At 54.7% G+C, this 25506-nt stretch overlaps 2 protein-coding genes across 2 annotated transcripts; both read left to right on the top strand.

The window, feature by feature from the left end:
* Positions 2435 to 9952, top strand: NATD1 (N-acetyltransferase domain containing 1). The gene is made up of 3 exons (XM_018064826.1): positions 2435 to 2657; positions 6441 to 6559; positions 7468 to 9952. Exons 1-3 carry the CDS (start codon positions 2552 to 2554, stop codon positions 7582 to 7584), a joined length of 342 nt encoding a protein of 113 aa, XP_017920315.1. The 5' UTR covers positions 2435 to 2551; the 3' UTR covers positions 7585 to 9952.
* Positions 15507 to 24846, top strand: TMEM11 (transmembrane protein 11). The gene is made up of 2 exons (XM_018064825.1): positions 15507 to 15621; positions 24030 to 24846. Exons 1-2 carry the CDS (start codon positions 15560 to 15562, stop codon positions 24544 to 24546), a joined length of 579 nt encoding a protein of 192 aa, XP_017920314.1. The 5' UTR covers positions 15507 to 15559; the 3' UTR covers positions 24547 to 24846.

Here is a 25506-nt window from a genome sequence, read left to right as displayed (position 1 = left end):
AAAGCTGAAGACCCCATGCGGCCTCAGGGGTTTAAACCCACTACAGGGTCTTTGTACTGGCTGTTCTCTCCGCCTGGACTGGGGTCCCTCACCTCCTTCAAGTCTTTCACTGAATGAGCCACAATTGGTTGAGGTCTTCAATACCATCTGAAGCTTCCCAAGGTACCTACTCACCCCTCCCCACACTGAGGCTCCAAACACTTGGTCTCTGTTTCCTTCTTGGCTTGGTGTCTCCCTCCCCTAGAACGTCCCTCCTGAAGAGCAAGGAGTCCGGTCTATTTGTTCGCTGGGTACCCCTAGGACAGTGACCTGCACACAGTGGCTGCTCACATACTTGGGACCCAGTCTCAGCGTGGCCCTGCTCAGCCTTGGTCATGAGGGCTTTCAGGACCATCCACCCAAGACTTCTGGGACCCGATTCTGCTTTCTAACTTTGGGGTGGGGGGGGTCACAGGTTCATTCAGCAGCCCCTCCCAGACGCTCCTCCACAACCAGTATGCTTTGGGGTCGAAAGATAGACAACTCTGTAAACACCAATTTCTTGCTGCATTCTTTTATTGATCCACTGCCTTGTTCCACAAAGGATTTCTGCAATATTTGAAGATTCCAACAAGATAACAGACATTTAAAATCAGAGAAGAAATAGAGGAATCAAAAACAGGGAGGATCTTGGGCTCTCACGGTGGACCTGGTGTGCACTCGGCCCTGCCTGGAATCTCCCCTGGACCCGGGCTGGCAGGGGAGCTTCGACAAGGACATTCCAACGGAAGTGCACGTGCAAAGTCCCAGAGTGGGAAATGGCACAGCCAGGTGATGGGATTTCCAGAAGCCAGTCTGGCTTCCCCACACCACTCAAGTTCTTTGGAGACAAAGAAGTCTCCTGAGACATACACAAGGTTACATCTTCAGGATTGCAGTCAGCCCTGATTCAGCTCAAGTCAAAGCCCTCTCTGATCTCAGGATCCTTTTCTATTTCCTTGTAAATGATGACTCACTCTTCAACCCTGTTTTGTTTCCAAACTCTGTGATACAATGCACATGTTTTCCTTTAAAACAACAACAAAAAAGTCTGCTATGATAGGATATTCTCAATAAATATATGCGACCAAAGACTCCTAACTAGACAACAAAAAGACTCCAATTAAAAAAAAAAAAAAGCCCACAAAAATAGATACCGAAAGGGCCAAGAAGTGGATGAAGAAGGTTCAGCCTCAGGGGTCGTCAGGGAAAGGTATACTGACGCCTGTGAGCCACCACATCACGTGCACCAGAACGGCTAGAACTAGAGACTGGTGACCAACGGAGCACTCAGAACTGTTGGCAGGAGTGTAAAATGAGGTAGCCACTTTGGAAAAGGTCTGGTTAGTCCTCATAAAACTCATGGTCCTAAGACCATGTTCAAGAATGGTCACAGCACGTGTAATCCTAACGGTTAAAATCTAAAATCAACCCAAACGCCCATCAACAGTAGGCAGATAAGTACATTGTGGAATATGCACCTGGTGGAATACTACTCGGTCATGAAAAAGATACCCTCAGCAACGTGGATTAATCTGACACAAAATGTTTTATAAGAAAAAAACAACACTGAATCCTTAAAGGGCATACTATATGATATTGTTTACATGAAGTTTTAGGAAAAGCAAATTAGTCACAGGGTAGGGCAATGGCTAGAGGGGGAAACACAAACGATGGGCATCTTAAATTGGGCGGTGGTCACGTGGGAATGACGTCATGCTCACGCCTTCACCAGCAAACTAATAAAACCTGCAGTCACGTGACTCGGTGGGCGGCTTTGGGTCCCAGTGGTCGGGGAGGGGGTGGGGGGGAGGTGTTGTCCAGTCCAGTTTCAAAAATGTAGTCTGTTCCCCACTCACCCACCCAGAGTCCTATGTGTCCTCAAGCAAGTCCCTGGCCCTCTTGGGACTCAATCCCCCCACCCCCACCACCCAGTGAGTGGGTCCAGGGATCTCCAAGGAGCTTCCCACATTTGTTTCTGGGGTTAGAGGTGGCCTTTCACCAGATCGCAAGCCAGGCTTCTCGGGACAATCGTTCCAGCGGTGTGTGACCCTCGCAGGTCTTCCCCAGACGCCTGTGTCAAGCGCACCTACTTCTCGGCTTCATGAGCGCTTTCTGCAGCTTCCGGGGCTTTGCTGTGCGCAGGCACACAGCAAGCACTGAGTAAATGGTGGCTGCGAGGGGACGGTTAGAACTGCCCTATAGGTCGAAACGTGTGTTTGAGACGGGGTCCTTGGGGGTCCCCCAGAGTCTCCTGCAGGTCGGGGCCAGAGGCCCAAAGGCCCCAGCACAGAGCTGTGCGCGGCGCTGCGCCTTTAAGAGGCGAACGGAATGTATCAAAACAGAGCGGCTGCGCGCCCACTGGTCGCGCGCCGCACGTGACCGCACAGCTGATTTCCTGCTCCCCCCTTTTTGTTGCTGCGGCCGCCGCCGAGTGTCAATTTCCGCGCCGCCGCCTGCGGTCGCCCCCAGTGCGGCTCCGCGCGCCGCCCACCGAGCCCGCCGCGCGCCCCTGGCCCGGGTCCGAGCGCCCATGGCGCAGTCGCCGGCAGCAGCGTCGCCGGGCGCGCCGGAGCAAGGCTGCCCCATCCGCGTGGAGCACGACCGTCGGCGTCGCCAGTTCACCGTCCGGCTCAACGGTAACGCCGGGCCCGCCCGCCCCCGCCTTTTGTCTGCGCGCCGCGGGGCCGGGGGCGCACTCGCGGGCCAGGTAGGGGCGGGCGCCCGGGGCGGCGCGAGCCCGGGAGCGGCGGAGGCAGGCGCCGGGCGGCTCCGGTCCCGCCTCGGCCTGGGGGAACCCGCACCTGCTTGGCCCGGCTGTTTTCCGGGATCCTGCCGAGGTCCCGGGGAGCGGGTGTCCCGCCATTTCCCCATTCCCGGTGTTGAGTGGCTTCTGGCTGCCCCTGCGAACCTTCGCTTTTTTGCTCAAAGGGGGCTGGAAGACCCTGCTAGACCTACCGGGGGCTGACGGATGGAGGGGCTTCGGTCCGTCAGGGGCGGGGCGGGGCGGGTACGGGGAGGGACGTTGTCTCCTTCAGACCCCGGCGGCTTTGGGGCTTGGCCAACTTGCCTCATCTCTGTGCGCCCGTTTCTCGCCTCTACAGTGGGATTAACTCCTGGCTGGTGGGAAGAATTGGATGCCCCAGTAAGAGTGAGGTTCAGAACAGCGCCTGCGGCAGGTAGTCAGTGCTGGAGGACGTGGACTGGGCTTTACTGATTTTTTTCTTTTTTTTGCTGGCAGGATCTTAGTTGCGGCATGCGAACTCTTAGTCGCGGCAATTTTGATTTTTTAGTTGGGGCCTGTGGGATCTAGTTCCTTGACCAACCGGGCGCCTTGCATTGGGATCTCACTGGACCACCAGGGAAGTAATTGGGCATTACTTCTTAAACCAGAAGCCAAGTCAAGCCCTTCACCGCTTCCTAGTCCACGCCCCCTCCGCCTGATTGAGAAATGGAGGGTTGAATTCCTTGCATCCCACCCCTCTCTGTTAATAACTTTTTCCTCCCTCCCAGCTGGGCCTTCTATGGTAGTGCCCAAGCTGGATGGGCCCGTATGGGCCACTGTGCCCTTGTCTGAGGAGGGAAGGGCGAGGCTTCCTGAGGTCAGGCAATGGGGGGAGGGGCAGAACTCGAATAGGGTCTTGTCTGGGCTGACTCCTCCCACCTGCGCTTGGAGGTTCTGTCGGAGCTGGGACTTCACCTTCTCAGACCCCATTTAGCTGTGCTCGGCTTTGAACCCGGCCCCAACACACGTCTGTTACAACCCACTCGTGACGTGGCCGTCACCACCCTGTGTTCAGAGGAGTAAGCTGAGGCCCCCGCAGGCCAGAACTCAAACACCTTTTCCTTCCTCTTCTCCGCTATAGTGCCCACCCTGGCGCACCTGGCCGTGACTCTCGGGGCTCCCCTGCTACTCTCATTCCAAGAGGCCCCCTGGCTTTTCAAGGCTCCTGAGAGGCCTCTGATTTCCTTGTGGGTGTTCAGGAGACCCTCAACACTCAGAGAAAGAAGAAAAAGGGGACCTTTGGGGGTGTTCCTTCTTTTTTTCCCTAATGAGTACAGCCATTAGGGACACCCTCTTGAGTTGGCTGGGGTCAGGACTGGATGAGCCCAGCTGCCTTTGTAAACTTGTCCTGTCTGTCGCCTCCTGCTCAGATGGCTGACTCTAAAGTGGACCAGGATCCTTGGCCAAGTTCTCACCAGTCTACAAGACTGGGCTGTGTATCCAGGCTTGAAATGGTCTGGGTGTGTATAGGGGTGGGCCGAGGGCTCCTCTGTGCCCAGGCCCCCACCCTGCCTCAGCTGGGGAAGGGAATGGCCTGCCATGGTTTCAGCCAGGCCCTGGAAGCCAGCTCACTGTGCCCAGTGAGAGAGGTGGACACTGAGGCTGAGAGGTGGAGCAGCCCTGTGGCTCTTAGCACAGGTGTGTGCCAGCCATCCCCTGGCAGAGCTAGGCTGGTGAGTCCCCAGCAAGTTCCAGGTCTGGGGAGGAAAGAGCAGCTGTGTGCATTCAGTCCTTGGGTTTCCGGCTTGCCCCTCACACTGGAGTCACTTACTTTATCCTCAGCATCGCTGGCAGTGTTGGTGGAGGGGCTGCTCTGCCCATTTTACAGAGGAGGAGACTGAGGCTAGGAGAGTGACCAACATGCCTGCAGTCTTGCACCTTGGAGGTAGAAGAACTAGGATTCATGCCACAAGTGCTTCTTGAGAGCTTACCATGTGCCACACATTATTGTAAGTGCTGGGGGCTCAGCCATCTGAGGGTCAGTGGACAGTAAAGCATAGACCATCCTGAAGAACAAGACCTGTGAGAAATAAGGTTGGGGTGTTGGGAAGATGCCGGTGCTTTTTGTTTGTTTTTTTGGCCACACTGCGTGGCATGTGGGATCTCAGCTCCCCAACCAGGGATCAAACCCTGCCCCCTGCAGTGGAAGCATAGAGTCTTAACCACTGGACCACCAGGCAAGTCCCAAGGGCTGTTGTTTAGAGTCAGGTGTCCAGGAGGACCACCCAAGAAGGAGGCAAAGAAGGGAGCTACGGTGGCAAGAGTGCTCCTTGTGGAGGGGGCAGCAAGTGCAAAGGCCCTGGGGTGCCTGATGTGTCCTGGGAGCAACAGAGAGGGGAGAAACAGAGCCAGGCCACAGGACAGAGGGCATCAAGAGGCATGGAGGCAGGTGGTGCGGGGCTGTGGCAGGCATTATGAGAACTTGGCCTTGACTCTGGGTGAGGTGGGTGCCTGGGAGGGTCCTGAGCAGAGGGTGGATCAGATGTCATGGGCTCCCTCAGGCTGCCTGGGGGCAGGCAGTGTGAGCAGATGGGGAGAAAGCCCAGTTCCTCGGTGCTTGCTGAAGGAAGCGTGGATGGGGTGCTGACATGGGGTGTGAGAGGACATGGGTGCTCAGGCTTTTGCCTTACCGCCAGATCCAGGGCCTGAAATGCTGGGGTGACACGTGGGCTAACCTCAAATAATGAGGACCCAGCCCTGGGGGACTCTAGGGGAGGTGCCAGGAAGAGGGAGCAGCTGGCTGAGGCAGGTGGCCCTGAGGGCTGTGGGGAGGCCGCTGAGCTGAGGATGGGCGGGGTCTGACTCTGCTTCCATGGGGGGTGCAGGGGCCAGTGGACATGTGAACAGTGGTCAGATTCCAGACAGATATTGAAAGTTCTGCCCATGGGCCTGCCGAAGGCTCAGACTGGCATCTGAGAGATGTGCGAGAAGGACCCCAAGCACCTTGGCCTGGCTTGTTCGTGGCCATGTCTCCAGCTCCCGAGAAGTGCCACGGACGGGCTCAGTGAACTTTTGTCAAGGGGTGCAGAGGGGTGGGTAAGCACGTGGTTGGATGGACAGACAGACAGGCTGGCTGAGAGGCTGGAACTTCAGCTAAGTGTTTCTCCAGCAGGGGAATGGGGCAGACTGGTGCACCAGGCCTGAGAGGGTGTGAAGGTCAGTTGCCTGTGCCTCCTGGGCCTGGTCACTTTCCTGCGGACGCTGGTGTCTGCTGCTTCTGACCTTCCCCAGGGTCTAGTGGGTGGTCCAGCTCTCTGGTTTGTTCAGGCTCTGGGCTAGTTGGCAACTTGCTGAGTCCTGCACTACATCCAGTGTTGGGCCTGGGGCTCCCATAGCACTGGGCAGGTGCTCCAGTGGGGGTGCAGAGAGCTGGGCCTTAGGGGGCACCGGGAGCCCTGGGATGCTAAGCTTGATGATAGCAGAAAAGGCCACATGGGGCTCGGTGTGTTCTAGATGCTGTTCTAAGCAAACTAATCCTCCAGACACTCTTCCTGAGGAGTGCTCCATTGCATCCATACTTTGTGGATGAGGAACTGAGGCATGGAGAGGTGATTCCAGACCCAGCACCGAACCCCTGACCCTCCCCCCAGGCTTCCCTGCTCGTTCAGGGCCTCACCCGCCCACCCCCTCCCCACAGGATGTCATGACCGGGCAGTCCTGCTCTATGAGTATGTGGGCAAGCGGATCGTGGACCTACAGCACACAGAGGTCCCTGACGCCTACCGTGGGCGCGGCATCGCCAAGCACCTGGCCAAGGTAGGGCATGGAGGCTGACCCCACTCAGAGGAGACCAGGCCCAGTGGTGGCCAGGCCCCACCCTCCCATGGGCTGCAACTGCCACCTACCCCCTGTCACCTCTACGCCCCCACCTCCCAGGCCGGGCCCTCAGGGACCCAGACGCCTGCCTTATGTGGGGCGCTCACTGCTGGGACCCAGCATGCATGGATGGTAGGTGCCCAGTGAACTCTCCAGGGGGCCGAGCCTGGCACCAAGGGTGAGGGTGGCCGTGAGTCCCCTAAAAGCTGCTCGGGGCCCTGCCCTCTGCCACCCTCCTGTCTCTACTGCCCCTCTGCCCTTTTCAGGGGCAGCTCTGTGCTGGTCTGTGGGGCCATCCTGTTACCAAGAAGGAGCCCTGGGTAACAGGAGCGGGGTGGGAATCTGATGGGCATGAGGGCGCTTACTTGCAGCCCCCAGTTCATCCGCAGAATGGGAGAAGAGATTGGAATCCTATCACCAGAGGGTCTCAGGCTGAAACCGGGGGTCAGGTGTGTGGGGTGCTGAGTGCTCAGGCGGTTCCAGACCCACTGGTTCAACAACTGCAGGCTGACTGCTCCTACTGCTGGCCTTGGGATCCCTGTGAACACTGAGCGACCTCTGCTGGGAGCAGAGGGAGCCCCAGGTGCCCTGATCCAGCCCACAGGGGTGGCTTCCTAGAGGAGGCATCCGGTGAAGAATGAGTGGAGAAGAGGGTTCTCCCGGGGTGGATCTGACCCTGGCCCCCTCGCTTCCCTGCCATGTCCCTCAGGCAGTTTATCAGTCTTCCTGGGTTTCCCAGCTGTAACGGGAGTGGTGACAGCACCTCTGCCTCCATCGCAGACCCAAGGGAAAGCCTGGGGTGTGAGGGACTGGGGCTCTGACCACTCTTCTCTCTGCCTGGCTGCCAGGCCGCTCTGGACTTTGTGGTGGAGGAGGACCTGAGAGCCCATGTCACATGCTGGTACATCCAGAAGTTCGTCAAGGAGAATCCCCTACCGCAGTACCTGGAGCGCCTGCAGCCATAGCCCTGGCTCCACAGGGCTCGAGCCCGCCTATCGGACCCCCAGGCTTTGCCCTGGCCTCCGTGTGCTCTCAGGAATCCTGGTCCCCACGGGGGACGGACTCAGAGTTATTTTTGTAAGGACACTCATCTGTGGCCCTGGGAGGCGGCTGGCCAAGGATGGGCCGTGGTCCAGCTGCCATGGCGAAGCGGAGCCCGGCTGTTCCTGCTCTGCAGACGGCGTGAGGGCCTGCAGTCGAGATCAGAACGTGTGGATGGGGGCGTCCCTCTGGCCATGCCGGATCCCCCTTGCTGCTCCGTGCTCTGTGAGGGGCAGCAGGGGGTCTTCTCCCCAGATGAGGAGCAATAAGGAACTATGTGTGCCAACTTCCAGGGGCATTGGGCCAAGCGAGGTGGCCCCCATGCTGCCCCTGCTCTTGACTGTGTGCCTGGTGCAGGAGATGACTAAACCACTGGAGCCCTCCCTGATGAACAGGGCCAGGAGTGGGCTGGGTGCCAGTCCAGGCTCAGGCTCACACACACACACACGGCTGGTGTCTCCTTTACATACACACATGCATTCACACGTGGCTGGTGTCTCCTTGGCAACCCACCCTGCAGGATAGTGGTCCTCTCCCTCCACCCCACCGCCATGCCCACCCTCCCCTTTCTATCTGAGTGTCTTGGGGATCCCTGCCCCTCATTGTGGGTGAGCTTTCTCAAAAAGGACCTTTGAGCTGGGGTGGGAGGGATAAAGCTGTCCTTCACAAACCATTCTCACCACCCAGAGGAAGAAGCAGTTCGGAGGGATTCCTGTGCAAACGCCACACGTCAGAGCGTCCTTCCCTTCCTGCAAGCCCGTGGCCCATCAGGAGTCTGAGGCCCCTCCCAGACTCCCTTCCTGGGAACAGCTTGGGGAGCACCTCGGCACCTTTGTTCTGTGGGGCCTGCCTTTTTGGGGACTTCTTTTGGGGGCTGGTTGAAGCTTAAGAGTACAGCCTCCTGTGTCCTCCCCACAAGGGCCGAATTCATGCCTGCTCCCCTGTGGGGCCAGAGGGCAACTCAGGAGTCCCGTCCCTCTGGGGCTGAGATGTGAGTTAACAGTGAACCCCTGGGATGACACGGCCCCTTCAGGCCACTGGCTGGGGTGGACTGCTTGCCCCAGTGACCCCTCCATTTCTGACCTCGGCAGTCCTCTCCAGGGTGCTCCCACTTATATACATCTCATCCAGAAGTGGGGACATCTCCATCTACATGTGTCCAAAGGCCTGGCAGCCCTGAGTCACTGTCCTCGGCCCCCACATCCCTCCCAGTGCCCAGCCCCCTTCTGGCCTCCAGGAATTCTTAGAGGTTGCAGAGCACCCTCCCTTTCCCTCTCTGCCCCTGGCTGTGTTTGCAGAAAGCTTTGGGAGAAGCCCTTCCAAGGCCACACATGTGCCCTCCTGGTGCAGCGTAAGAGCAGAGTAGGTAGTGGGCATGAGGGTGGCAGCCCAGGCTCTGGGCCATTTTCCTCTCCATCATCACCTCCTCCCCATCCACACTCCCCATGTTCAAGCACAGACTCCGTCATGAAAACTCTGCAGTAGCTCAGAGAGCTGGTGCTGATGCCTTTGCGGCCTTCTGGGCGACACAACCTGGTTCCAGGAGGCACTGTCCATGGGAGGGTGTCCTGCAACAGTGGCACAGGGGACCCGAGGGCAAGTTGCATGTGGAGGGACCGGAGGGCTGGGTGGCACAAGGGGGCCCACCATGCCCCAGCCTGCACCTGTGTTCTCCCAGCGGGTGACTGGCTAGCCAGCTGGCACACACAGCACTTAGTACTTGAACCAGGGATGTACAGGGTCCCCAGGGCCCTGCGACACTGGGCCAGGGACAGCGCGTCCTCAGTTTCTGCAGGTGCAACCTGGGCCCCCTTGCCTCAGGCTGCCTTACAAAATGCCGCTGCTCTCAATACGGCCCTTGACAGCAGCAATGGCCAACTCCCCCAATTAGGTGGGTGTGCTGCAGACCCAACCCTGGAACCCCAGTCTCCTCCAGCAGCACTCCCAATCCTGACACTGCCGGTGCTAGCCCGACTGTGTGACGTCTCAGCCTCACCCTCCCGCCCCACCCATCCCAGGAAACTTGGGGAACCCTCACTCAGGAGGCAGGTCACGTGGGTCAGTTTGTGTGCCGCCAGCAGGGAACGGGAAAGCTCAGAGACCTATCAGGCCCCCAGCAGATGGCCCCATGGTCACATGCTCTTCTGCCCGGACCGTTTGGTAGGTCTCACCCAGTTGAGACAGGCGGCCACCCATGTGCCTTTCCCACTCAGGACCTGCTGCAGGTGGCGTCTGGGCCAGAGCTGGTCTCCAGACGGAGTGCATGACATTTCAATAAAAAGTGTGACCCAGTGTGGCTCTAGGACTGCTTCTGGAAGGGCAGGGGTGCTCGCCTCCGCTCCACCCCCAGGGCAGCCAGGCTCCCTGCCTGGGGTGGGAAGCCCTCGGGAGTGGGAGGAGCGAGAAGGGCAGACCTGGCAGGTGTCTGGACTCCTGCATCCTCACTGGCAGGGAAGTGAGGCCCTGAGGTGCAGGTGGCATCAGGATCCAGGGGTCTGCTGGCTGCGCCTGTACCTCCTCCCGGGCATGGGCCCCTCTGACTGAGGTCATGGTCAGGCCTCCAGCAGGAGGTTCCCTTCACTGGGAACAGCTGGACCTGGGGACCAGGAGGAGAATGTCACATCATGTCATCTGCCCCTCTTCCCCCAGGAACCCTCTCGGGGCTTCTGTCCAGTGGGGGAGGCAGAGCACTCAGGCAGGCCAGGGCCAGCAGCACTTAGGACACACGGGATGGAGTCTGGAGCCTGAGGGCTCCAGGGTGGAGCATGTTCTCTAGGTCCCCCTGGGGCCCTCTGTGGTCATGACTAGCTTGGCTTCCATAGCAGCTCCGTGAGAAACCAGGTATTGGGAATTGGAGGCTGGGAGTGGGGGGTCAGCAGGCTACAGAAAGATGAGGCCAACAGGACCCATACCCAGTTCCTGCCCCCCTACGTCAGTGTCCTGTGGTGGGCCCTTGCAGGGTGATCCCTGGGGACACGTCCAGCAACTGCCCTATGGCAGCCTGGGCTCTAGAAGTAAAACCCATGCTACTCTCCACCCGAACCTGAATGAAACGGGGCAGGGACAGGACAGGCTCAGCGAAGTCCCAGTGGGAGAAGGGAGGGCAGGAGCCAGCAGCCAGGTGGCTCCGGGGTGGGTGTTGGGTGCTACAGATACCCACTTGACTGGTCCTCCCCCTCTGGTATCCCCTGCAGCCACTTCTTGGGAGTCTGCTCACTCTCCTGCCCACGTACGTGTCAAGGATTTCCTCCAAGCAGCAGCTCAGGGGCCCAAGGCTCCTCTAGCCTGCAGAGCTGCCATCCCCACAGCTGACTGTCTATCTGTCGCACACTGGGGATGGGACCTGCTGTGGAGGAGGCTGGGGACAGGTTCCAGGCATACAAACAAGGAGCCTGCGTGCTGAGGCCTGGATGGGAAGAAGACAGCACAAGCCCACCGCGATCTGGACTTGGGGAGGGCTCTTTGCTCACAGCATGAGGCAGGGTCTCCTCAAGGCAGCCTGGCTGGCAAGGTGAACCTGGGTGGTTCAAAGTCCGGAGTTAGATGGCAGGAGAGACCAGCACACACAGCTCTCAGTCTCTGGGTAAAAGAAAGCAGTTTTGTTTTTTTAAAACTGAGGTATAGTTACTATACAATTAAATAAGTTTCAGGTGTTCAAGATAGTGATTCAGTTGGCCTGCCCAACACTTCCACAAACAATGCCCTGTATTAAATCCATTTTGTTTGAAATACCTAGGGTGGATTTTTTTTTCCCTAATTAGACGCTGACTACTCCATTTACAGTTGAGAAAGGTGATATTCAGAGAGGAAATGACTAACTGAAGGCAAACCCAGTATCTCTCCTGTCACCCTAGTCACGTTACTGAGTCACAATGCTTTGTCCTCAGCTCTGCCTTGCACACTCCTCCTCCAGGCCCCATGCAAATGCCATCTCTTGAAAGGACCCCTAACCACCTGTAACCTCCAAGTCATCTATGATGTCATTCTGCTTAATTTATTATCACTCTGGAAATAGTTGTTAATCCCAGTGGACTGGAAACTGAGACCAACTGCAGGGCATGAGGAATCTTAGTTCCCTGACCAGGAATCAAAACCCTGCATTAGAATTACAGAGTATTAACCCCTGGACCACCAGGGAAGTCCCAGACCAGGAAGTGTTTGTCTTACTAAATGCTGTGACTCTAGTGCCTAAGAGTACTGGGCACTAAGCGTGCACATGGTAATTACTTGCTGTAAGAATGAATGGCTCACTGGTAAAGAATCTGCCACCAGTGCAGGAGATACAGGTTCGATCCCTGATCCAGGAAGATCCCACATGCCGCGGAGCATCGAAGTCCATGTGCCACAACTAGAGCCCAAGAACCATAACTACTGAAGCCCATGTGCCCTATAGCCTGTGCTCTGCAACGAGAAGCTCACACTGCAGCTAGAGAGTAGCTGCCACTCGCCATAACTAGAAAAAGTCCTCACAGCAATGAAGACCCAGCACAGCCAAAAATAAAATTATATATATGTATGTATATATTGTTGTTATTCAGTTGCTCTGTCATGTCTGACTCTCTGTGACCCCATGAACTGCAGCACGCCAGGCTTCCCTGTCCTTCACCATCTCCCGGAGCTTGCTCAGTCTTATGTCCATTGAGTTGGTGATGCCATCCAATCATCTCATCCTCTGTCATCCCCTTCTCCTCCTGACTTCAATCTTTCCCAGCATCAGGGTCTTTTCCAATGAGTCGCATTAGGTGGTCAAAGTATTGGCACTTCAGCTTCAGCATCAGTCCTTCCAATGAATATTTAGGACTGATTTCCTTTATGACAGACTGGTTCAATCTCTTTGCAGTCTAAGGGACTGTCAAGTCTTTTCCAACACCACAGTTCAAAAGCATCACTTCTTTAACTCAGCCTTCTTTGTGGTCCAACTGTCACATCCATACATGACTACTGGAAAAACCATAGCTTTGAATAGACGAACTTTTGTTGGCAAAGTAATGTCTTTTTAAAACGTTGTCTAGGTTTGTCACCAAAAAGCAAGCATCTTTTAATTTCACTCACCATCTGCAGTGATTTTGGAGCCCAAGAAAACAAAGTCTCTCACTGTTTCCATTGTTTCATCTATTTGCCATGAGGTGACGGGACCGGATGCCATGATCTTCATTTTTTGAATGTTGAGTTTTAAGCCAGTTTTTTCACTCTTCTTTAACCTTCATCAACTGGCTCTTTAGTTCCTCTTCACTTTCTGCCATAAGGGTGGTGTCATCTGCATATCTGAGGTTACTGATATTTCTCCTGGCAATCCTGATTCCAGCTTGTGCTTCATCCAGCCCAGCATTTCTCATGATGTACTCTACATAGAAGTTAAATAAGCAAGGTGACAATATATAGCCTTGATGTACTCCTTTCCCAATTTGGAATCAGTCCATCAGTCTGTTGTTCCACGTACAGTTCTAACAATTGCTTCTTAACCTGCATACAGATTTCTCAGTGGGCAGGTAAGGTGCTCTGGTATTCCCATCTCATTCTCCAGTTTGTTGTGATCCACACAGTCAAAGGCTTCAGCCGTAGTCCGTGAAGCAGATACTTTTCTGGAATTCTCTTGCTTTTTCTGTGATCAAAGGGATGTTGGCAATTTGATCTCTGGTTCCTCTGCCTTTTTTAAATCCAGCTTGAACATATGGAATTTCTCTGTTCATGTATTATTGAAGCCTAGCTTGGAGAATTTTGAGCATTGCTAGCGTGTGAGATGAGTGCACTTATGCGGTAGTTTGAACATTCTTTGGCATTTCTTTTCTTTGGGACTGGAATGAAAACTTAAACTTTTCCAGTTATATATATATATATATATAAAGAAATACATCCTTTAAAAAATGAAGAATTTTAAAAAAAAAGGAATGAAGAAAAGGGTGGTAAGGGAAGTGGCACATGGTTTCTGAGTGCCAGACCAGCTAGAACCCATCTGCCCTTGTAGGCTACCTCTTTGCCAGCAGTCAGTGGTACCTGGGGGCCTACAGGAATTCCAACTCATTCAGATTGTGCCCTCAGTGGGAGCTGTTACTATATGCGGAGGGAAACCTGACTGTGATGCTTCCGGGTATCTGTGTATTAGCAGTGATCAAGAGGTGACATTCTGAGGTGTCTCTGCTCAAGTTAGCAGGCTGAGGCAAACAGCCTGTTAGAAGTTATGTGCAAGTGTAGGGAGAGGATCCCAGGTCCACAGCTTCTGAGCACTTTCCTCTGTGCACTAGACCCCAGCCTGACTCTTCCTGAGTGGTACCATAAGGAGCAAAATCTCAGCAACCAGACAACTTGGGCTCAAATCCTGGCACATGAGGTCAGAGAGTGAATCAGGTAGGTTCTTCTCATTTGCAAAATGATGTTAATAATAACAGTATCACTTTCATCGGGCTGCTGTGAAGATAAAAGTCACTCAATTTTTTAGAACAGGGCTTGTCGTGACTTAAGTCAGTTGATTGTTACTTGTGTGCCGAGTTCCTCAGGTGTCACCTTATGTAATACTCATATTGGTCTTCTTAGGAGAGGTGCTAGCTAGTATCACTCCAAGGAAACCAGGAGGCAAAGAAACAGCAGTTAAATAAGCAGTCCCAGATGGAGAGCCACACTTCAAACCCAGCTGTTCTAGAACCCTAGGAAACCCTCTGAATCAGCAAACTAGAGAAAGCAGACTAACCACAAGACAATGTGGTCATCGTTCATCTATCTCTAGTAGTGCTGGCATCTGGAGGTGGAACTGTGACCCCAACTGAAGAGCAGGTACTGCTGAGGGGCGGTTGGTGGGGAGAGAAAGGCAGTTTAGGCACAGCATGGACCGTCTGTGGTTCAACTCGCACTCTCTGAATCTGCTAACCTGGCCAGCTTTAGGCAGGAAAGGGAGGTAGCTGAAGCTGCAATGGGGCGCGATCTCTATTTCGGAGGAGCTTCCGGGTTGCGCTAAGGAGCCTGAGTTGCATCTTGTAGGTACTGAGAGCTTCTAAGAGGATTTGACATTTAAGACTATTGTAGATTGTGAACCGGAAGGAAATCCTGGGGAATCCTCAAAGACAGGAACCGCACCTACACCAAAGAGCCCACTGGCCCTGGCTCAGCAGGTTCCGCCAGCCCCGAAGGCTGAGAGCAGGCCCGTGGTTCTCCCGTCTCTGACCTCGGAGCAAATTTCGACAGGAGAGTTGCTCAAATGTTCATAGGTCTAATTAATATGTCTAGCAAGGCTATCGGTCGGAAGCAGGAGAGGGACTATACGTTCCAGAGCTGCGAGGGGCCCCCAGATCAGCCCCCACTAGGAAGGGACAGCCGGCAGGAGTCACTGGGCTCCGTCTGCACTCCCGACTCGGCAGCGTCCAGGCAGGGCTCCCGCTGGCGGGGTGAGGAGCCAGCAACCGCCTTCGAAGACACCCGAGAGTGGGGCTGTGTCCTCGCTACCGCAGCCGGACGCGGGTGGGACATGCGCGCGGCCGTCTCTCTCTGCAGCCATCGCACTTTTACGTTTTCCCCCTTCTCCGCTTCCAAACCCACTCGGCCAACAGTCGGGCAGCAGGGACTCCGCGGCGGCGGGGACCTCGTCTCTTTTGCCTCCCGAGTATTTGGGGGATGAGTGGCAGTGGCCCTTCTGTGACCTCAGCGGTCGAAGCTCTCGAAGCACAGGCGGCCGGGGGGAAGTCTAGTCCGGAAGTGGACCCTCAGCGCCGCCTGTCTGAGCCCGCGTTCCCAGGCGGCCGCGGGGCGGGCTTTCCGGGGCGCTGTGCATTATGGACTTTGTAGTCTCGCGGGGCCGGGCTCCCGCCTCGCGCGCTGTCCGGGAAGGCAGCTGGACTACATCTCCCTCCCGCCCGCGCGGTGTCGCGAGGCCGCCCGGCGCGAGGCGTTCGCGAGCGGAGAGTCTCCAAGATGGCCGCGTGGGGAAGGAGGCGTCTCGGCCCGGGCAGCGGCGGTGGCGGCGCTCGAGAGAGGTGAGGCGCGGGCTGCTGCCCGCGAGCTGTTTAGGGCGGGAAACCCGCAGGGCTCTTTGGACTGCAGCGCCGTCCCCGCCTCCGCCCTGGGGTTCTCCCCGGTCCGCCTCCGGGCTCGCGGGGTCTCAGTTCCGGTCGACGCGGTCTCAGCGGGCGGCTCGGGGAGGGGTGATGGCTGGCTGGGCACTGTAGGGCCGCGGCGGAACCCGCCTGTATGCAGCGAGCCGAGCGGCGCCGGAGCCCCCGCCCGCCTGGCCGCGCGCGTAGTCTTCTCTAAGCCGCAGCGAGGAGTGGTTCTCGGGACGGAGAAGGGGACGCTTTCTCAGGGAGCCGGTGCGGGACGGACGGGACGGACCGCACGGTTACCGAGGGGCCTCAGCTTTCCGCGCTGTTGCTCCGGGCGGGGAGCTGACCGCTTTCGCCCGGGGGTGATCCATGGGACTTTGGAGGCGTCTCCGTGAGCGCCCCTGCTGTGGAAGTCCTTTGCAGTGACCTTCCCTAACGAATGTGCGTGAGTAGGGAACCGGGGGCTTGGTTCTTCCAAGGTGGATCTGGATGTGAAGGACTCATTTCTAGATGAGATTGGAGTAGTTGTCGTGTTTCGTGTTGAATTTACAGTTTTTGCTTCTGGAAAACAGTTTCAGCTTAGTAGAAGCTGTTCAGACACCAGAAGTTTGGGAAAGCAGATGTACTAGTGGAGTCACACGCTTTGTACTGTCCTGACCCTTCTGTTACTAGTGGGCTGGTGCGGCAGAAATCAGCAGGATCTCCATGGTGTTTTGTTTTCTTTTTTCCCCCAATGAGGATTGTTAAACAGAAAAGTTATATTCCCCCCCTCCCCGCCTCGCCCCCGCCTTTTCTCCCAACTACTCGGCGTTATTCTTTTTCTTTGATTGTTTGCACCACCTACTCTTTGCGGTCGCCTTCTGTTTGGTTGTGGTTTAGTTCGCTAAGTCGTGTCGCACTCTTGGGACGCCATGGACTGTAGCCTGCCAGGCTCCTTTGTCCATTGGATTTTTCCAGACAAGAATACTTGAGTAGGTTGCCATTTCTTTCGCCAGGGGGGTCTTCCCGATCCAGGAATCGAACCCGGGTCTCCTGCATTGCAGGCAGATTCTTTACTAGCTGAGGTTAGTTGTGTTGATAGAACCCTCTAGCTTACATTTTATTTTTGAGCCCAGAGTTACCCAACCTTGTCTCTTTTGCACTTGCTCTTCCTTAAGAAGCAGCAGTAAATGGCTAGCAGGTACTTTTGTTTTTCCAACTCCCACCCAGCGTTTCTTAGATTGTACCATAAAAAGTTAAGGAGGTGATCACCTTACTGGATAGAAACAACAGAAAGAGCCAAATGGGGAGACCCAGACTTCATACAGCACCGTGCCAGCAAAACAGAAGCCTTTACTGATCTAAGAAATTAGATATGGGGTTTTTTTTTCCTCTTTGGTTTAAGACAAGTGTTAATTCAAAATTGAGTTTGCAAATGCAGATCCCAAAGGCTGAATCTAGTCCTTGACTGTGACCCTCAGTTTTTAAGAGAATTTAAGTTACCAGTGCTTGTAAATGGAAAAACTTCACATTAAAGCCCCCTTGGAAAGCTCTCATTGGCTCTCTTTGGTCAGGGCAGGTGCTCATCATTCCTACCTGACAGCTTGACTCATTGCAGTCACATGCCAGGTCTCCTTAAGTGTTCCCACTACACCCTTTGGCCTGAACAGCAGGCTCTGCTTGTACATGCACATGTTGTGTGTCAGCCAGGAATGGGGCGTCTAGTTTTGTGGTTTGGGTGGCACCATCTGCCCTCCTCCTAGATAACGTGGTGTGGCGGTGGGACCCCTCTGTTTGCTCTGCTGGAGGAGCGGTTGCCTGGGCCTGGTTTCCCTGAGCTGCACACTGAGGCCGGGGGTGGAACCTAACCCGCCCAGGCACACCTCCATTCCTGCTCAGTGGGTGGGAGTACTTTGGGATGGGGCAGGCGGATTAACTGCCCACAGCATAGACTGAAGCCCAGGCCGACTAGAGGCTCCGTGACTACAGTAGGCTGTTTATGGCGCTCTTAAATGACTTTGTTCCATGTCACATTTGTGCTGACTCAGATTTCAGCGCCACACTGTAAGACCACTTTCCCAAGTTGTCTCACACCCTTGGTTGGAATCTGGTTTATGCTGACACTCTAGGAAACATGGTCTGGTGTGGGGCATTGGCTGGAGCTGAGCAATGCTTTGGGCAGGCTTTCCAGATTTGCCCGTGGCTGAAAACTCCAAAGCCTGCCTTGTGCTTGAAGGCCCTGCCTGGTGCCCGACGGTTGGCAGGAGTTGCTGCTGTCATCTCTGTGTTAGTGGCTGTCCAGTTTAGAAGGGACACTGCGTGGGTTCTCGCTTTACCTGGTTCTTGAGTCTAGAGCTGTGTTAATTCAGTGCCCACTTGTCATTTGCAGCAGTTAAATCTAAATTAAAGTGAAAACTTCAGCTCCTCAGCCACAGTACTCACATTGCAAATGCTCAGTAGCCAACCATGGCTTGTGGCTCATATACTGGATGGAGAAGATAGAGAACAGAAAAGTCAGCGGTGGTCTAGACCAGGATAAGAGAGGGATGGAAATAAAGAATGAGAGCCGCTTGCATGTTTTTAACGTCTGTTTTATTGAAGTAGAATTTATTTACAATGTTGTGTTAATTTTTTTTTTTTTTTAAGAGAATCCCTAGGCTTCCAGTAGAAGCTGTTGGTCTGGACCCTTTTAAAGTCTTTATTGAGTTTATTACAAAATTGCTTCTGTTTTATGTTTTGTTTTGTTTTCTTGGCCATGAGGCATGTGGGATCTTAGTTCCCCAACCAGGGATCAAACCCAGATTGCCTGCATTGGAAGGCAGAGTCTTAACTACTGGACTACTAGAGAAGTATCCCCCCGCCCTTTTTTTGTTTGTTTTATTGCATCAGGTCTTGCTTGTGGAGCACCAACTCTTCCCTTGAGTCACGTGGGCCTGCCTTTCTGAGTGGAAGCACATGGCTCAGTCGCTGCAGCTCATCAGTTTCCTTGCCCCTTCTAACGGTTGTGATTGATTCTGCTGTGAACATGGGTGCAAAAATGTGTTTGAATGTGAGTCCTGCTTTTAATTATTTTGGATCTATACCTAGAAACAGGATTGCTGGATAATATGGTAGCTCTATTTTTTTGAGGAACTTCCACACATTTGCCACAGTGGCTGCTCCAATTTACATTCCCATCAACAATGCATATGTGGGATCTTCCCGAACCAGGACTTGAACCTGTGTACCCTGTATTGGGAGGTGGATAGTTAACCACTGGACCACCTGGGAAGTCCCTAACTGGCCTTTGAGTCCACAGCATAGGATTTTACCAATTTCCTTGGCTCCTGAGGAAGTAATTTGGTGTTTACCAAAAGTGGGTTTTCCTAGACCCCAGGGAGGTGGAGGAGGGGAGGATTGGTAAAGGCCACCACCTGGTGTGGTCACATGACCCCATACTTCCTGGGTGGGAAGCAACTTCGTTAATAGTTTTTAACAATACATTCGTTTAATTTTTACAATAATTTAACAGTTCTTCAGCCACAGGTGCTCTAACTACTGTAATTTTCTCTCGTCACTCTTTTTTGCTGTGCTGGGTCTTCATTGCTGCACGCTGGCTTCCTCTAGTTGCTTCTCGTGGTCTTCTCATTGTGGTGGCATCTCTTGCTGGGGGGCACAGGCTCCAGCACAGGCTCAGTAGTTGGTGCACCAGCTTAGTTGCCCCACGCATGTGGGATCCTCCCAGACCAGGACCTTGCATTACAAGGTAGATTCCTAATCACTGGACCACCCAGGAAGCCCTCTTGTCACTCCCTTCCAAAGTACTTTCTCTAAGTCTGTTGGGAACCTGGCACTTTCGGGCCCGGGGCAGGGGCAGAGGGTGACTGGGATGAAGATAGTCACAGCCCTCAAGGAGCTTTGCGTCACCTCCTTCTGTGTTTGAGCTGAGTACAGGAGCCCAGGGCCACTCCAAAAAAGGTCCCTAATGTAGGTCCTTGTCCTGGTTCAGTTCACCTGGCTCCAGCATGACCAGAAAAGATGGTGGGCTGCAGGGCCAGTGCCCACTTTAGTGGGACAGGGACACAGACCACAAGGCTGTGAGACCACCTTGGCCCCGGGAGTGCAGGCCTCTTCGTGGGGCCCAGGAAGTTGCTGGAGCAGGAGGGGTTCCTTCCCCTCAGCTGGAGGCCTCGGCCTATCTGGTTTCCTCTACCTCAAGGTATACAAAGCTACTGGTTTAAGAAAAACTGTATAAAACTTTATCATTATAAAATAAACGGGTATTTATTTTTTGTTTTTGAAAAGTACAGAAAACCATGAAGAAAAGTAAAATTTCAAAAGTTACCTGTTGGGCCACCATCCAAATTGGCCTTTCTCATACATAGCATCTTTAATGCTTTCCAGCAGGTATCTTGTCTTGGAGTTATAAAAATTGTATGTTAAATCCATCAAAAGTCCTCTCTAACATGTGAAAAGTTGCAAACTTGCTACCACATGTGGGGCCCTGGAGGCATGAGGCTGAATGAAGAAAGCAGCCCCAGCACATGTGCCCTGCGATGCCTTCCTGCCAAACACCCAGAAGAGGCAGGTGTGGAGTCGGGAAGTCAGCTGGTGATTGCCAGGAATGGTTGGTGATTGCCAGGAACGGGGGTCGTGGGGGATGGGGAGCAGCGGGGTTACTCTTTGAAATGAAGAAGACGCTCTAAAACTGATTGTGTGTTAACTCGGTGACAGTGTCGAGCCACTGACTTGTGCGGTGTAAGTGGGTGAACCTATTTCAATAAAAGCGGTCATGTAGGAAGCACAAATCAGAACTACCGTGAGATGCCGCCTCACACCACTGTAGGGCTGCTGTTGAAAAAACAGAAAACAAAAGTGTTGGCAGGGATGCAGAGAAAAGGGAACTCTTGTGCACTGTTGGTGGGAGTGTAAATTGGTACGGCCACTATGGCAGTGTGGAAGTTTCTCAGAAAATTAACAATAGAGCTACCATATGGTCCAGCAATTCCATTTCTAAGTATATATCCAAAATAATTAAAGCAGGGACTCAGACATATTTTTACACCTATGTTCACGGCAGCTAGAAGGTGAAACCTACCCATCAACCATGGATCGGTAACAGAATGTGGTCTCTACATACAAGGAAAAAGGAAGGAAATCCTGACACGCTGCGATGTGGATGAGCCGTAAGGATGTTATGCCAAGCGGAATGAGCCAGCTGCTAAAAGAAGTATCACGTGGTTCCACCTATACGAGGCCCTGGAGCAGTCAGATTCATGGAGAGACCGCAGAAGGCAGCGTGGGAGTTGTGGTTTAATGGGGACAGAGTTTTAGTTTTGCAGGACAAAAAAGTTCTGGAGATTGGTTGCCCAACAGTGAGTGTATTTAACCTTACTGAACTATATACTTAAACTGGTTAAGAGAGTAAATTTCCTGTTAATGTATTTTACCATAATTTAGAAAAGATCAATAAACCAAGTGCTAGCATTTCCCTGGCCACACGTCCCTCCCTGCAGACAGCAACCACCTCACTCCTAAACTCTGCATCATCTCCGTGACACCGTGTGTGTGTGTGTGTGCGTGCGTGCGTGCGTGCGTGCGTGTGTGTGTGTGACACTTGCTTGGCTCTGTGTGCTTCTGATCGTGTGTGTGTGTCTCTTTCTTTGCTCTTGTAAGGGGCCTTCTGCTCTCACCAAGCAGTACTGCTGTGAACATTCTTGTGCAACCCTGACTTTGGGAGGAGTCTCCAGACTTTGAGGGTTCCATGCCTGAGGTCTCTGTAATCCCAGGTTCCTTTGAAACTGGCTTTGTGAGGGTGTGGGGTCTGTCCTATGGGTTTTTCATGGGGTCCCCAGGGTGCCGTTGATGACTTTCCTGGGTGCTGCTGGGGCTGATTCGCATGAGGAGAGGGGAGACCGACTAGCTGGAAGCAAGATGATCAGCCCCTGACCCCACAGCAGCAGGAGCCTGGCAGGCCGTGCTGTGCACTGGCCAGTCCCACTAGTTCCACAGAACCTGCTGGATTCAGAGGGTTCCGAATCAGGTAGTAAAATCGGCTCCTTTTCTTACTGGACCCACTCTGCTCCCTCCCCAGGGACAGTCATAACTCTCAGGTCTTGAATCTGCTCAGCAGCGTTCTGTGCATGTAGAAGCAAACGCAACTCTTTCACAGAAAAGCACGGAAGATGGCAGGCTACAAACACTTTCCTCTTCTTGACTTTTTCACTTTCTTAGAAGGCTTTTCCATTATCAGCCTGCTCTCAGTTTTGTTTTTTAATATGGACTCCTTTTACTGTGTTCTCTTACTGTTCATTTCTCGCCTTCAACAAAATGAAAAAATACAGTCCCTTAGTAAGGCTCAAAGGACCCCAGTTAGCTATTGGTGGTGTTTTTAATTTGCGTTTGTGTACAGGGTTCAAGTTGGCTGGTGATGCTGAGATGGTTCAAGGTAACCCTCTACGTGGGTTTTTTCCTTAGCTGGGTTACTTTTGACCCAGAAACACAGGCTGATACCTCCAGTGGGCACTGGGGTAGCCAGGCTTGGTGGCCATGGCCCCGGCTTCTGAAGCAGTAGTCTCTGTCAGCGGGGGGGACTAGCTGGATCTGGGGGTCTAGGCAGGGTGGAGGGCACCCCAGCTGAGGGTGTGGGTGCTGACCACGGGGTGGGTCCTCTGAGTGAGCGGCTCTTGTGAGTCTGTGTGGACCTTGCACTTGTCCCCATCCCTGCAGGGGACCTGTTTCTCTAGGTGTTGCAGTCCATCCTCTCCTGAGGGTAAAGAGGTTTGGCTTCTGAAGCAGAAGTAGTGGTGAGCCCAGGGTGGCATGCCCGCTGGGCTGGCTCCTAGCCTGCTGTGTGAGAGGGCCCCTAGGAGGGTTGGTTCGTGGTGATGGACAGGAGTCCACAGCGGGTGATCACCTGGTCCACACCCCCTCAGCCGGGCCGTCCTGCCTGCCCCTGTCCACTGACTGTTGCTCTCTGTCCTGTCTGGGCTGAGCCAGGAGCCTGGAGGGACCTGTGGCACACGCACCAATCAGTGGGGATGGCCTTGCCCAGCATGTCTGTGGGAGGAGCCAGGGAAGCCTTCCTCCAGGGTGGGTGCTAGCTCAGCCAGAGAGGTGAAGGCCAGGGAGCTGGGAAGGGCTGGGTGAACAATCAGGTGAGGGTGGGGCCTGCCCACTGACATGCCCCCGATATGGAACAATCTGTTCAACTGATGCTTTCCTGTTGGGCCTGTCTTGTCACTGCACTTGGGGTGGCCACAGTCTGCCAGGCAAGCAGAGCACTGCACTCAGGTAGATCAGGGTTTGGGCAAGAATGCTCTGTAATTCCGACCTTGTCTGTGTGTCTTGCTCTCAGTGCTCCAGAGGGACTCAGTGGCCAGAAAGCTCCACTTGGATTCCGACAGCAAGGACTCACCCACAGAACCCCCTCTGTGGGTCAGCAGGGTGTACAGACCCCGCCCTGCCCTCCCCGAGCTCCTCTCCCGCTGCCTGGCTGCCTGTCTCAATTATGAACTTGAGAGCACAAAGGAGATCCCAGGCCAGGATGGCTCCTCTGAGACTGAAGTCATGCCTCATAGGTTGCTTGTCTGCTAAGGAGCTGAGTCCCACCTGGAGCCTGTCTCCTTTCTGAGTTAAAAAACCAAATCAGGAGACTCCAGCAACGCCCCAGAGGAAGACCATCTCTTCCAGGTTCATTGATTTCGGTGGTTCAGCTCATTAACTGCCTAGAAAGGCTGCCCTGCTAACTGGACCCTGTAGCCAGTGCCTGGGGGTGTCCCATCCCCAGGGGACGGCTTCTTCCCACACACAGTTTAATGGGGGCCTGTGACTTAATTGGGGGGCTTCCCCGAGCCCACCTTAGTTACAGTTAACTATTCCAGGATAAAGAGCCCCTGCCTAACTCCTGGAGGCCAGTGGTGCCTCCTCACCGTGCCCGCTGCAGCCTCAGGAGAGCATCAGGCCCACTGTTCATCCGCCTGGAAGGAAGCTCTGCTTCCTGAGTGTGCGCACTTGTTTGCTTGGGTAGCTTTTCCCACCAAATCCCCTGGGAGCATGACCAGAAGGGCACCAGCAGCCAGCTCTCCACTGCCCCTCCATCCTCCCAGAGCTCTGCCTGACAGTCCGGCCTCTGCTGCCCTGCACACACAACTGTTTCCCGCTTCAAAGGAAACACTGACCATGGAGATTCTGGGGTGACCTCACTCCACACGCCTTCCCTGGTCCCAACGTGTGCGGTTGCCGACTGGGAAGCTCTGAGCCCTGCTCCCAGTGGCCTTTGGGTATGTGAGGGGTGGTGGGAGGCTTGCCTCTGTATCTCCCGGCCACAGAACAGCCACCAGTGCCTAACTGTCTCCTTTTTCTCCTCACCTCTCCTTCCTAAGGGTGAGCCTGTCGGCCACAGACTGTTACATCGTGCACGAGATCTACAACGGGGAGAACGCCCAAGACCAGTTTGAGTATGAGCTGGAGCAGGCCCTGGAAGCCCAGTACAAGTACATCGTGATCGAGCCCACCCGCATCGGCGACGAGACGGCCCGCTGGATCACCGTGGGCAACTGCCTGCACAAGACCACTGTGCTGGCGGGCACCGCCTGCCTCTTCACCCCGCTGGCGCTGCCCCTGGATTACTCCCACTACATCTCCCTGCCCGCAGGCGTGCTGAGCCTGGCCTGCTGCACCCTCTACGGCATCTCCTGGCAGTTTGACCCCTGCTGCAAGTACCAGGTGGAGTACGACGCCTACAGACTGTCCCGCCTGCCCCTGCACACACTCACCTCGTCCACCCCGGTGGTGCTGGTCCGGAAGGACGACTTGCACAGAAAGAGACTGCACAACACGATAGCGCTGGCGGCCCTGGTGTACTGTGTCAAGAAGATCTACGAGCTCTGCGCGGTATGACCGCACTGCGCCGAGCCGCGAGGCGGCCAGGCTGGGGAGGCGTCTGGCGTCACGGTCGTTATTTTAAAGAAATAACAGGTGACAAGTGCACCAAGGGCTTTCTCAGCTCGTCACACTAAGATGTGGATTTCCGCCACCATGGGGCCTGCGGCTGTGGAAGGCCCACTGGGCAGCAGGATGTGATGGAAGCAAGGCTCCGGAGGGGGTGTGGACGCGCTTGGGGGTCGTTAAGTGTGTCATTTAACTGTACCATCCAGAGCCAGCCAGAGGCTAGTGACCATTAAAATGATGAGAATTTCAGCTCCAGGTGTCTGCTCTCGTGACGGCCCTGGTGGGAGCATGCAGGCAGCAGGAGCGGGCACCACTTGCAGCAAGAATAAACCTCTCACCAGGCAGGCCCAACCCCTCCCAGAGGAGCCTCAGGTCTCACCTGGGCCTCTGTTCAAGGAGCACTGCCCGGGGCTGCTCGGGTGGGGCGGGGCAAGGCCAGGCCTGCCAGCCTCTGGGTCTCTGCTGAGTTTGCCTAGAGAGCTGGGGCCTGGGGTCTGTTGTCCAGGTTCTGATTAGGAAAACAAACTAATGCCTGTGTCTTTTTTTAAGCATCGAAGCTGTCCTGCTGTGGACCCTGAGTTCAACCTGCTGCCCCAGGCTGAGGGAAGACTTCCCCTTGTCTTCCACCAAAGAGGGGGCCCTGCCACCCCAAGACTCTGCTCAGGCCCCCCTGAGAGCACATGTGTGAGTGACACCTGGAGTTTCAGAGGGTCCCTCGGGAAGGTCAGATACCAGAGTGAGAAGGGGTGCAGGGGAGGCATTGAGGTGCATGGGGCGACGGGGCCATTTGTTTACCAGGGGAGAGCCAAAGATTTTAGAACAGTTAGAGAAACTCTGACTTAATTCCAAGAGGCCTGGGAATGCTAGTCTTCAGCTGAGTGGCATATGGTCCACAGGTAACCTGGCAGT

Source organism: Capra hircus, chromosome 19, assembly GCF_001704415.2.
Source record: "Capra hircus breed San Clemente chromosome 19, ASM170441v1, whole genome shotgun sequence".
Taxonomy (NCBI): Eukaryota; Metazoa; Chordata; class Mammalia; order Artiodactyla; family Bovidae; genus Capra; species Capra hircus.
The sequence above is the reverse complement of the archived record's forward strand: the minus strand, read 5'-3'. Positions and strand labels throughout refer to the sequence as shown.

Excerpts from the sequence above, each read along its gene's own strand:
- NATD1 (XM_018064826.1), top strand. The coding sequence starts at position 2,552 with ATGGCGCAGTCGCCGGCAGCAGCGTCGCCGGGCGCGCCGGAGCAAGGC. Across the intron at positions 2,658-6,440 it reads GTTCACCGTCCGGCTCAACG|GATGTCATGACCGGGCAGTC; the intron begins GTAACGCCGGGC and ends CCCTCCCCACAG. Across the intron at positions 6,560-7,467 it reads TCGCCAAGCACCTGGCCAAG|GCCGCTCTGGACTTTGTGGT; the intron begins GTAGGGCATGGA and ends CCTGGCTGCCAG.
- TMEM11 (XM_018064825.1), top strand. The coding sequence starts at position 15,560 with ATGGCCGCGTGGGGAAGGAGGCGTCTCGGCCCGGGCAGCGGCGGTGGC. Across the intron at positions 15,622-24,029 it reads GGTGGCGGCGCTCGAGAGAG|GGTGAGCCTGTCGGCCACAG; the intron begins GTGAGGCGCGGG and ends CTCCTTCCTAAG.